General features: G+C 37.8%; 1 protein-coding gene across 2 annotated transcripts in view; it reads right to left on the bottom strand.

The window, feature by feature from the left end:
* Window positions 1–2,075: 2,075 nt before the first annotated feature.
* Window positions 2,076–11,760, bottom strand: part of LOC100368069 (coiled-coil domain-containing protein 186-like) — a 30,904-nt gene continuing 21,219 nt past the window's right edge. Inside the window, exons 10-17 of one of the 2 annotated variants that reach the window (XM_078008567.2) lie at window positions 10,869–11,049; window positions 7,516–7,590; window positions 6,973–7,137; window positions 6,465–6,692; window positions 6,145–6,311; window positions 5,674–5,758; window positions 4,825–4,974; window positions 2,076–4,447 (exon numbers count right to left, since the gene is read on the bottom strand). In XM_078008567.2, the coding sequence (XP_077864693.1) occupies window positions 4,358–4,447; window positions 4,825–4,974; window positions 5,674–5,758; window positions 6,145–6,311; window positions 6,465–6,692; window positions 6,973–7,137; window positions 7,516–7,590; window positions 10,869–11,049 (1,141 nt within the window). In that variant the 3' untranslated portion in view covers window positions 2,076–4,357. The remainder of the gene's footprint in view (window positions 4,448–4,824; window positions 4,975–5,673; window positions 5,759–6,144; window positions 6,312–6,464; window positions 6,693–6,972; window positions 7,138–7,515; window positions 7,591–10,868; window positions 11,050–11,760) is intronic. The other variant, XM_085504421.1, reaches the window with a different exon arrangement.

Below are 11,760 nucleotides of genomic sequence, written 5' to 3'. Positions count from 1 at the left end.
AAAGTTCTTAACAAATAATAGTCCAGCAACACATTTAAGCAAAATTTGGCAAGAAAAACACAAGCCAACGCATTTCTCAATTCATACAATATGTATTTCGAAAAAAAGCACAGCACAACATTGTCCTTAAGGTAGAAGCCTACTCATAATTTTTGAGAAAGTTGGTCATAAATCACATGACAATGTTTATTGGTTTATTAGGCCAGACTTTTATTATCCCTTGGTTCGCGAACCCGCCGAATGAACAGGAGTCGAAAATGAAATAAAAATAAAATTTTATTTCAGCGTAATTTCTCGCGCCCGCCGAATTGTAGGTGCAAAAAATTACTAAACAAAATATATTTATCTTTATTTTTTTTTTCGCCCACCGCATAACAAATCCAAGTTGCATTTTCGTGCGAGTATCATGATCAAAGTACCGAAGTCTCGCGCAGATGAGAAACAAGATTATACATGGAATAAAATTTTATTTCATTTCTTTTCTCCAATCAATGATCTCTCTTACAATTCTTTGACAAATCTAATGGGGAAAAAAAGAATTATTTTTTTTTTTTTCGCCCTCAAAAAATTTGGCTTATAAAAACTCTACAAACAAGGAATTAAAAAAGTTGGCCTGATGAAAAATAGTGGAGTTGTACAATGCCACCATAAAAGAACAATTTTTTGTGTGTTACAGTGATACATTTTGAAAAACTTGTCCTAATATTTCTCAAAAATCTCTTTTGAAACAAGTCCATAGAACACAGCGTTAAAGAAAAATAGCATTTTCATTAATGTAGAGAAGTCACCAGAGTAAGCCATTTAAAATCAGATCTGAAAAACAAAATGAAGTGCAACAAGGTCCCACAACGTCCAATGTATGTACCAAGTTGAAACAAAATTTGCCCATATACGACCAAGATAAAGTTTCAGAAATGCTTGATTTTGGGGAATTTTTAGATAATGTAACAAATAGTCAAGCATATGTCACCCAAGGTATGTGATGTATTAAGTTTGAATGTGATCGGACAAGGCATGTCCGAGATACAGACACACATGAATGCACAAGGGTCCAAACATGCCTGTTTTCGAACTGCATCAGAAATGGGACTAAAAAGTGTGGTGCAACATCCAAACAGATATATTTTACACCTAAATATAACCTTAAAAAAGGGTCAACATGTATCGTGTAACATTTTATTACACAAAATATGATTGTGCATGAAACTATGTTCTTCACTCTCTCTAACCATTCAGCACTTTTATTTAAACAAGCGACCTGACTGTCAAAATAGCTCCGCTGTTCTACAAGAACATTGTGGTAGCCAAGTTAACCCACAAAAATGTACCGGTAGTTTAGTTTTGGCTGTTGAAAACATGTTAACTTTAAACAATCAAACAAACTGTTCACAATTGCAATAGGGTTGGTATTGTTCAAGAAGAATTCAAAAATAACATGTTTTCACCAAAAATAGAGAATTGATATCGACAAATCTGAAATGATACCTAAGGTACTTAAAGTTGAAAATAATATTTTTTAACAAAAATATTTGCCAAAAATAGTGAATTGAAAATATTGAACAAATCTGACAGAGGTCCACCCAAAGGATCTATATAAAAGCAATTGATAGTTTTCAAGTAATAGCATTTTTCACCCAAAATAACAAAAATATTTGGCAACAAGCCATGGATGGCACAGTCTCAGTTAGTTATCAAATCTAAGTTGTATAGTTTTGTTTATAGTTGAATACTTGTTCATATTGAGAGGTATTGCCCTGGAACAGCCACTGGTCGGCCATTTTGAATTGGATAGTCAAACCAATACATCTGATCACAGTCCCTCTATCATAGTCCCATTGGATGATAATTGGATAGTCCAACACAGTCCCATCTGATCACAGTCCCTCTATCCCCTGTGATAGAGGGACTGTGATCTGATACATGATGTATAATGAATATATAAAATTTGAATATAATCAGCCAAAGCATGTCAGAGATATGACACTACAATTGCATTCACTGAAACAAAATGGCTGTCAGTTGGCCATTTTGAATCTGATCTGAAAGACAAAATGACATGCATCCAGAAACCCATGTCTAATGTATATATATCTAATTTATTTCATTAAATTCTTCATCACAAACTCAAATACATACATATATACAGACTAGATCAGTACCATATAGCACCTAATTTACATACAAGTTCATTATTCACTTTAAAGCAAGACATGCATCACACAAGTATTACTAATATATGCACTTTTTAAGGCAGGCATTTCTATGAATCACCTTGTGTACTGCTGCACTGACCATGGATTGAAACAATAAATTTAAACAAGTTGCATTAACAACTTCTTGAATTAGGTAGCATAATTGTAATTTTACTCTAGAGTAAATACAGACAGCGCCCTCAATGGTGAAAGTTGTCAATTCCTGGGAGATCTAGCAAGACAACTACAAAAAGTGTGCATACGAGCAATGCTATGCAAATGTCAACATTGAGATGTCTACACTAAGCAAGCTAAACAATCAGGTACAGTCAAAATCTTTTAAATTACTCTTAAATTTTGCATATGTACTGAATTAATTTTGTACAGATCTTAATTCCAAAATCTACAAAAATGGCTTTGTAGAGAGTTTACAAATTTACAAACTGGAGAAGGAACCAGTGGCTGTGACACTTGTTTAAAATACTAAGTGTACTGGAGAGTAAGAGGGAGAATCTCATTCATTGTAAATAGGACACACCACTCAAAGCAGTTTCTGAAAGCTAATTAAAATAGTCTACACACCACAGCTGAACTCATTGTACATGCTTCAATCTAAGAAAAAAAAAAAGGAGCATTTAAAACGAACTTCACAAGTCACTAATGTCTGACAGGTCATTTGATGTGCTACACCATAGACCCTCCAGTGGAGGGTATATTGCTAAACACAGAAGCAAGATGGTAAATTAAAACAATTTACTACTTGTACATATTTCCACTGTCCTGAGGGGTCAAGTGAATACAGAGACAAGATCAACAGAACAGAACTCATTTTCACTGTGCTGGGGGTACAAATGTAAAGAAGATACATTTAATGGTACTCAAATACAATGTTTACTATGGCAACATAACAAATCAGTAGCTAGAGATGAAACCGCCGAGGACAGTTTGGGAATATGTTTGAACCGGATTGAGTGACTGGTAAGAAACTAGCTTACTTGAAATGAAATTGTAATGCGACTATGAATAACATGGTATGGTCTCCTATTATTGACTTATTGTCCCCAAAACAGTTGCCTTTTTGTTTTGACTTTAAGCAAAATGTTTTTTTGTCCTGATTTGTTTTTATGTGACAAAGAACTGTTATACCACTATATTGTATTCTTCCTGTCATGCTTGGAAAGTGGTTTTTGGAATACCCATTAAAGTTGCATCACATAGATACCAAGTCCCTTTTTGGTGCTAAAACTTGGGTATGGTTTGAAGCAATGGTTTTAAATTGAGTACCGATCGGTAGTTATAATGAATAAATAAAATGTCAGAGATATGGCTCTATTAAAACAAAATGGCCGTCAGACGGCTATTTTGAATCCGATCTGAAAAAACAAAATGATGTGCATCAAGGTCCCATAATGTCCGATGTATGCAACAAGTTTGAACAAAATCCATCAGGAATGTCAGAAATGCTTGATTTCGATGATTTTTCAGTACAAAAATTAATTCCAGCTAAAATAAAGTACTTTACAGCATGTCAAACAATCAGAAAAGAACAACAATTCCTACATAAAGTGATTAGTAGAACAGCCTAGTTTGCTTCCTGAGACTCCCCCCCCCATCACTGCCTTCCTCATGTACTAACGTAATCACACTTTCACAAACAACACAGTCTTTTAAAATATAATCTAAATTTGAATTAATCTCTATTTAGTCCAATATTTCAGACCGATACGTTTTATCATAACCTTTACAGAAGATGATAGAGTCTAAGGGTTGTCAAATCTGTATTTAAGTCTCACCATGATTCACCATGAACTTATGTGAATATAAGCAATATAGTCACCAACCACTGCAGTCTAAAATGTTCATGCAAGTCACATTTTTGGATGTAACCCTCATACACTGGGAGAATACGGGTATTACCTTAGACCAGTCTACACAGATCTTAGTGCATTGTGGGACAAGTTAACATTCAATGTGTATGCAAACTGTCCTATGAATCTTTGCGTTGAACAATCGGTATAACAAAATCTACACCAATTGTTAGACTCTACGTTTAACACATTGGGGAAAAATGATACAGATTTCGTTGGAATGTACTATAATACATTAAGATGGGGGACGATACATTCTTATTAAGGTAAAACATTATGACACAGGGGTATTGTCTATCAGGATTTCCTTTTAGTTCCTTTGATATCAGTACATATACCATGTTCACTTAGTCTTGCTATCTCATCTCCTAACGTATCAATGTTCTCCTGAAATAAACAATAGTAGATGAGTAAGTAATATGCAATCTCAAATATCATTATATTGCTAAGGGGCGGACCATTTGATATCCGGGGGGGGGGGGGGGCAGGTAGATTGAAATGAAGCCTACTATCTGATATGGAATTATTATTTTTCAGTAGACCTTGTCTCTAATTTTTACATGCATATAGTGCAGGATTATTTTTTTCAAGCATTGTCATAGAATTTTTTTTTTCACAAAATCTTCCTGGCCCCCCAGGATATCAAATGGTCCATCCCTAATGCCAAAACAACTGAATTAATTTAATTTGTTGCAACATAACTGTTACACTGTTATCTGCATAACATGTGTAGTACACTTTTAAAAAATTGAAAGCAGTCTTACTTTGAGAGTAATGTTTTTAAGCAAGGTATCTTCTAATACAGCTTGTAATTTCCTGTTGATTTCCAATGACAAATCTAGCGTCATACCAGGATCTACAGCATGTGATTTGTAGAGAGAGGCCATGATACCACCCTGTTTAGCCATTTTGGCCTGAAAGAATCAATAAACAAATACCATAGCAACAATTATCATGCAAATACAATAAACTTTATTCAGATTTTCCCTTTTTGAGATGCTAAGTCACAGTTACTATGCATTGGACCACAATTATAGCAAAGGCATTTTATGATAATTCACTTTTTCATCTGACTAGTCATGATATCAAAATTAAGTCAAAAAGGGTATTTAAGGGTTCTAGTTACAGTAGCACATTAGACATAAAACACTTATTATATAAACATTAATGCATGTATACATTTGCATCACTGAAGTCTATACTGACATGGACACTTGGTGGCAGTTTTTTTTTTTACTAGTTCTTGATCACTTCTTTTTGCACTGATTAGATGAAGAAAAACCAAGTAATTTGAGATATTTTGGTATTGTCTATGTCCATATTTGAAGTTTTGGCACAACAAAACTCAGGGTCAAAAATGCAGTGACATGGCTAGGAAACCAATCATTAATCATAGTCACCATAGAGGGCGCCACATGCATTAACTATTGGAGTGGTAAATATGCACAAGTTAAAAATCAAACCCTCAGTGATGCAACTACACAACACTACTTGAGTGATACAACTACCAATATATATATATGGGGGTAGGATGAGGACACAGAACCCTGTGCTTCCCAGCACATGGAATTATGGGATAGTTGTAACACCTAGTGAATGGACTGTTTTATCACCTGAACTTTGTGTACCTTATTAACGTCCATTGATGCTGGTGCTAACGCTCCGCTCTGTTCTCGTAGTACAAACTGTTGGATTATTCTAGAAATAAACAGAGAAATTTGTCATTCCAGGCCTTTACTGGCACTACTGTTTATATTAGGAAAATAATGCCATGCATCAATGTTTGTAGTATCAATGTTTGTAGCCTCAGTGTTCGTAGTATCAAAGCATCAAAGGTTGTAGCAACTATGTTTCTAGTATCAATGTTTGTCAATCAATGTTTCTAGTATCAATGTTTGTCAATCAATGTTTTTAACCAATGTTATAGTGTCAATGTTTGTCAATCAATGTTTTAAACTAATGTTTATAGTATCAATGTTTGTCAATCAATGTTTTAACCAACATTTATAGTATCAATGTTTGTCAATCAATGTTTGTAGCATCAATTTTTAACAATTAATGTCAGTAAGGGCTATTTTACTCACTTGGTTTTCTTTTGGATTTCATCCAACAGCTGATTAACATGGTCTTCCAGAAAGTCAATTTTTTCTGTTTTGCGGTGACTTGCCTTTTGCAGTTTCACTATTCTCTCGATAAGCATAGCTTTGTTTATAGAAGGCACATCACTACCACCTCCGGAGGAGTCACCATGCTGAAATGAAGAAGCAAAGCATAAATCAATGAAAACTATGGTAACCTTGCCCTTATATTTTTACAAAAATGAAAGGAAGCACTTAATTTGAAACATGGAACGAGTAATACAAGTGAAAAGCCTGTGTGTAGATTGATATAAACATGGACTTACATCTCTGTCCTGTGATGGTGTCCTTGTTACAACCATTGGCGGCGCAGCCATTGATGAACTGCTATATACATGAGAAGCAGGCACTGTGGATGTGTCAATAGACCCGTTTGAACTTGTCCTAGAGCCAGTATTCAGGGTTTCCTTATTAGGAGCAGGACCGGGAATGTTTGTACTCACTTCTGTGTTGTCTAGTCTCTTCTTAGTACTCTGTAACTGTCGACTTAAATCCTGCAAAAAAGAGTGAGAATACAGCATGGATACACAAGTCGAGATTACACAGACAATGACCAGAAGAGCAAGTCAGAAGAGGACAAATGGTTATCGCCTTAGTGTATGGACAACTGGTCAGCAAGTGCAACATGGTGCGATCTTTGCTTTGCTCATGATTGGTTCATACAGTGGTTAGGAAACAGCGACAAAATTCTGTCTTTGAGCATAGAATTATCTTGCATCCGAAGTGCTAGACAGGGGTTTTAATGAGACAGTGAACAGATGGTAAGAGATTAACCTTGATATTTGCAGCATGTTTCCTCTTCAATGTTCTGATCTCATCTTTCATATCTTCTAATTGCACAGTTAGTTCCTCCACAGCTTTGCTTTTCTCTTCCAGTTTGTTTGTTAACAAGTCATTCTCTTCCTGTCTCAACTTCTTCTCTTCTTGTAGTTCAGATGACTGTGAAAGAAGAGTGGGGTATAAGGACAATGCAGTCAAGACTAGCAACTTTGTACCACCAAACAGAAAATGGTACCCACTCATGCTCAAGACTCAAGTGTCAAAAACATGAACAAGTTTCCACTTGACTTTTTTGTGTGCTTGTGAATGCACCTGAGTGAGTATGAACTTAAAGTATATAGGTACACATTATGGTTGGCTTTGTGCAAACCTTGAGCATTGAATGAAAATTGGTAATAGATGAGCTGTCCATATGTGGACAAATATTGAATTTGATAATAGATGTTACATAAAAGAAATCACCACAGTTTTATTATCTAATTGTTTTAGTGTTTATGGTTGCGCAGAGAGAAAAATGTATGTGATGACGAAACTCACCAGCTTAGTAGTGGAGGTCTTCAATTCATTGCACATTTCCGTTAAGTTTTTGTTTTCAGTAGTTAATGTTTCCACCTGAGAAAAAAAAAAAAACGCAAACATAAAATATTACCTTATCTGGCAGAAACATTTTACATATGTAATAAAACAAGCATGCAAGACAACATAAACTGCACTTGCTTGATATTTTAGCCTCAACTAAATTTATACAAATCATATGAGGTATAAGTCATATTTTAATGGTCGAGCATATAATAAATGCAATTTTTAAATAATGTGTGCTTCTATAGGTGATTTTCCGTACAATTGTGAGATCTCGCGAGATGTATGAAAGACGCGCGCCGAACTTCTGCCGCAAAAGTCGAACAATTTGATTTTGAACTAGAATTTCTTTATTTCGTAACTCATATCGACCGGCCAATCCTCGACAGAGGAATATTGCTTCCGCATACCCTTACTTAATCTAAATTGCCTATCATGAAATGTGAACAGCACATTATTATGCATGGAAATGTCTCCCAAAATACTTCGCGTTTGTCGAATCCCACGCGACGTTTGACGCCACTACAACGCTATGACCTTTGTTTGTCCTGTTTTTACGTTCGATTTCACGCATAACGCGTGATTCTCGCAGTAAACGGAAAATGGTCTATTGGAGATGGGCTTTTAATTGAACAAATAGGATACATGCATGTTCTTTTCAAAAATAATTACTGAGATGCAGGGAGAAAGGTTGGTATCATTCTCGACATGAAAGGTCACCAGTCATTCTCGACATGCTAAGGTCGACAGTCATTCTCGACATGCTAAGGTCGACAGTCATTCTCGACATGCTAAGGTCACCAGTCATTCTTGACATGCAAAGGTCGACAGTCATTCTTGACATGCAAAGGTCGACAGTCATTCTTGACATGCTAAGGTCGGCAGTCATTCTTGACATGCTAAGGTCGACAGTCATTCTTGACATGCTAAGGTCGCCAGTCATTCTTGACATGAAAGGTCACCAGTCATTCTTGAAATGCAAAGGTCGCCAGTCATTCTTGACATGCTAAGGTCGCCAGTCATTCTTGAGATGAAAGGTTGCCAGTCATTCTTGAAATGCAAAGGTCGCCAGTCATTCTTGAAATGCAAAGGTCGCCAGTCATTCTTGACATGCTAAGGTCGACAGTCATTCTTGACATGCTAAGGTCGACAGTCATTCTTGACATGCTAAGGTCGCCAGTCATTCTTGACATGCTAAGGTCACCAGTCAGTCTTGAAATGCAAAGGTCGCCAGTCATTCTTGACATGCTAAGGTAGCCAGTCATTCTTGAGATGAAAGGTCGCCAGTCATTCTTGAAATGCAAAGGTCGCCACTCATTCTTGACATGCTAAGGTCGACAGTCATTCTTGACATGCCAAGGTCGACAGTCATTCTTGACATGCCAAGGTCACCAGTCATTCTTGACATGAAAAGTCGCCAGTCATTCTCGACATGCTAAGGTCGCCAGTCATTCTCGACATGCTAAGGTCGACAGTCATTCTCGACATGCTAAGGTCGACAGTCATTCTTGACATGCTAAGGTCACCAGTCATTCTTGACATGCAAAGGTCGACAGTCATTCTTGACATGCAAAGGTCGACAGTCATTCTTGACATGCTAAGGTCGGCAGTCATTCTTGACATGCTAAGGTCGACAGTCATTCTTGACATGCTAAGGTCGCCAGTCATTCTTGACATGAAAGGTCACCAGTCATTCTTGAAATGCAAAGGTCGCCAGTCATTCTTGACATGCTAAGGTCGCCAGTCATTCTTGAGATGAAAGGTTGCCAGTCATTCTTGAAATGCAAAGGTCGCCAGTCATTCTTGAAATGCAAAGGTCGCCAGTCATTCTTGACATGCTAAGGTCGACAGTCATTCTTGACATGCTAAGGTCGACAGTCATTCTTGACATGCTAAGGTCGCCAGTCATTCTTGACATGCTAAGGTCACCAGTCAGTCTTGAAATGCAAAGGTCGCCAGTCATTCTTGACATGCTAAGGTCACCAGTCATTCTTGAGATGAAAGGTCGCCAGTCATTCTTGAAATGCAAAGGTCGCCACTCATTCTTGACATGCTAAGGTCGACAGTCATTCTTGACATGCCAAGGTCGACAGTCATTCTTGACATGCCAAGGTCACCAGTCATTCTTGACATGAAAAGTCGCCAGTCATTCTTGACATGCAAAGGTCGCCAGTCATTCTTGACATGCTAAGGTCACCAGTCATTCTCGACATGCTAAGGTCGACAGTCATTCTTGACATGCTAAGGTCACCAGTCATTCTTGACATGCTAAGGTCACCAGTCATTCTTGACATGCAAAGGTCGACAGTCATTCTTGACATGCTAAGGTCGACAGTCATTCTTGACATGCTAAGGTCGACAGTCATTCTTGACATGCAAAGGTCGCCAGTCATTCTTGACATGAAAGGTCACCAGTCATTCTTGAAATGCAAAGGTCGCCAGTCATTCTTGACATGCTAAGGTCACCAGTCATTCTTGAGATGAAAGGTCGCCAGTCATTCTTGAAATGCAAAGGTCGCCAGTCATTCTTGAAATGTAAAGGTCGCCAGTCATTCTTGACATGCTAAGGTTGACAGTCATTCTTGACATGCTAAGGTCGACAGTCATTCTTGACATGCTAAGGTCACCAGTCATTCTTGACATGAAAGGTCACCAGTCAGTCTTGAAATGCAAAGGTCGCCAGTCATTCTTGACATGCTAAGGTCACCAGTCATTCTTGAGATGAAAGGTCGCCAGTCATTCTTGAAATGCAAAGGTCGCCACTCATTCTTGAAATGCAAAGGTCGCCACTCATTCTTGACATGCTAAGGTCGACAGTCATTCTTGACATGCTAAGGTCACCAGTCATTCTTGACATGAAAAGTCGCCAGTCATTCTTGACATGCAAAGGTCGCCAGTCATTCTTGACATGCTAAGGTCACCAGTCATTCTTGAAATGCAAAGGTCGCCAGTCATTCTTGAAATGCAAAGGTCACCAGTCATTCTTGACATACAGAGGTCACCAGTCATTCTTGACATACAGAGGTCACCAGTCATTCTTGACATAGAGGTCACCAGTCATTCTTGACATAGAGGTCACCAGTCATTCTTGACATACAGAGATCACCAGTCATTCTTGACATACAGAGGCCACCAGTCATTCTTGACATACAGAGGTCACCAGTCATTCTTGACATACAGAGGTCACCAGTCATTCTTGACATACAGAGGTCACCAGTCATTCTTGACATACAGAGGTCACCAGTCATTCTTGACATACAGAGGTCACTAGTCATTCCTGACATGCAAAGGTCACTCACTAAATGTCTCACCTTGATTTTCAAAGTATTATTTTCTGAAATTAATTCTGTGTTCTTGGCAGTCATTTTTTCTGTAAATTGTAGCAACTCAGACTGTTTTTTATTGTTGCTTCTCCTATCACTCTCTAAGTCAGTATTGTTGGTTTCTAATGTCTCCAGTTCTTCTTCCAGTCTCTGTACTGTTGCTCTTTCACTGTAATATAAGTGTCAACATGAGTGAGATGACATGGTGAAGTGTTGCCAACAACTCTTTAGGTTATATAAACTGATCACACCCACTTTCAGCGCTAACTTTTCTGGCTGAAATAACTGACTTTACAAACTTTTTGCCTCAACTGTTCTGACTGAACTAACAGACCACAGACTTTTAGCTCTCAACTGTTCTGACTGAACTACAGACCACAGACTTTTAGCCCTCAACTGTTCTGACTGAACTAACAGACCACAGACTTTTAGCCCTCAACTGTTCTGACTGAACTAACAGACCAGAGACTTTTAGCCCGAAACTGTTCTTTCTGAACTAACAGACCACAGACTTTTAGCCCTCAACTGTTCTGACTGGACCACAGACTTTTAGCCCTCAACTGTTCTGACTGAACTAACAGACCACAGACTTTTAGCCCTCAACTGTTCTGACTGAACTAACAGACCACATACTTTTAGCCCTCAACTGTTCTTGCTGAACTAACAGACCACAGACTTTTAGCCCTCAACTGTTCTGACTGAACTACAGACCACAGACTTTTAGCCCTCAACTGTACTGACTGAACTAACAGACCACAGACTTTTAGCCCTCAACTGTTCTGACTGAACTAACAGACCACAGACTTTTAAACCTCAACTGTTCTGACTGAACTAACAGACCAGAGACTTTTAGCCCTCAACTGTTCTTGCTGAACTAACA

This window comes from Saccoglossus kowalevskii, chromosome 10, assembly GCF_978046115.1.
Source record: "Saccoglossus kowalevskii chromosome 10, keSacKowa6.1, whole genome shotgun sequence".
Lineage (NCBI taxonomy): Eukaryota > Metazoa > Hemichordata > Enteropneusta > Harrimaniidae > Saccoglossus > Saccoglossus kowalevskii.
This window is presented reverse-complemented; position numbering and strand designations above follow the sequence as displayed.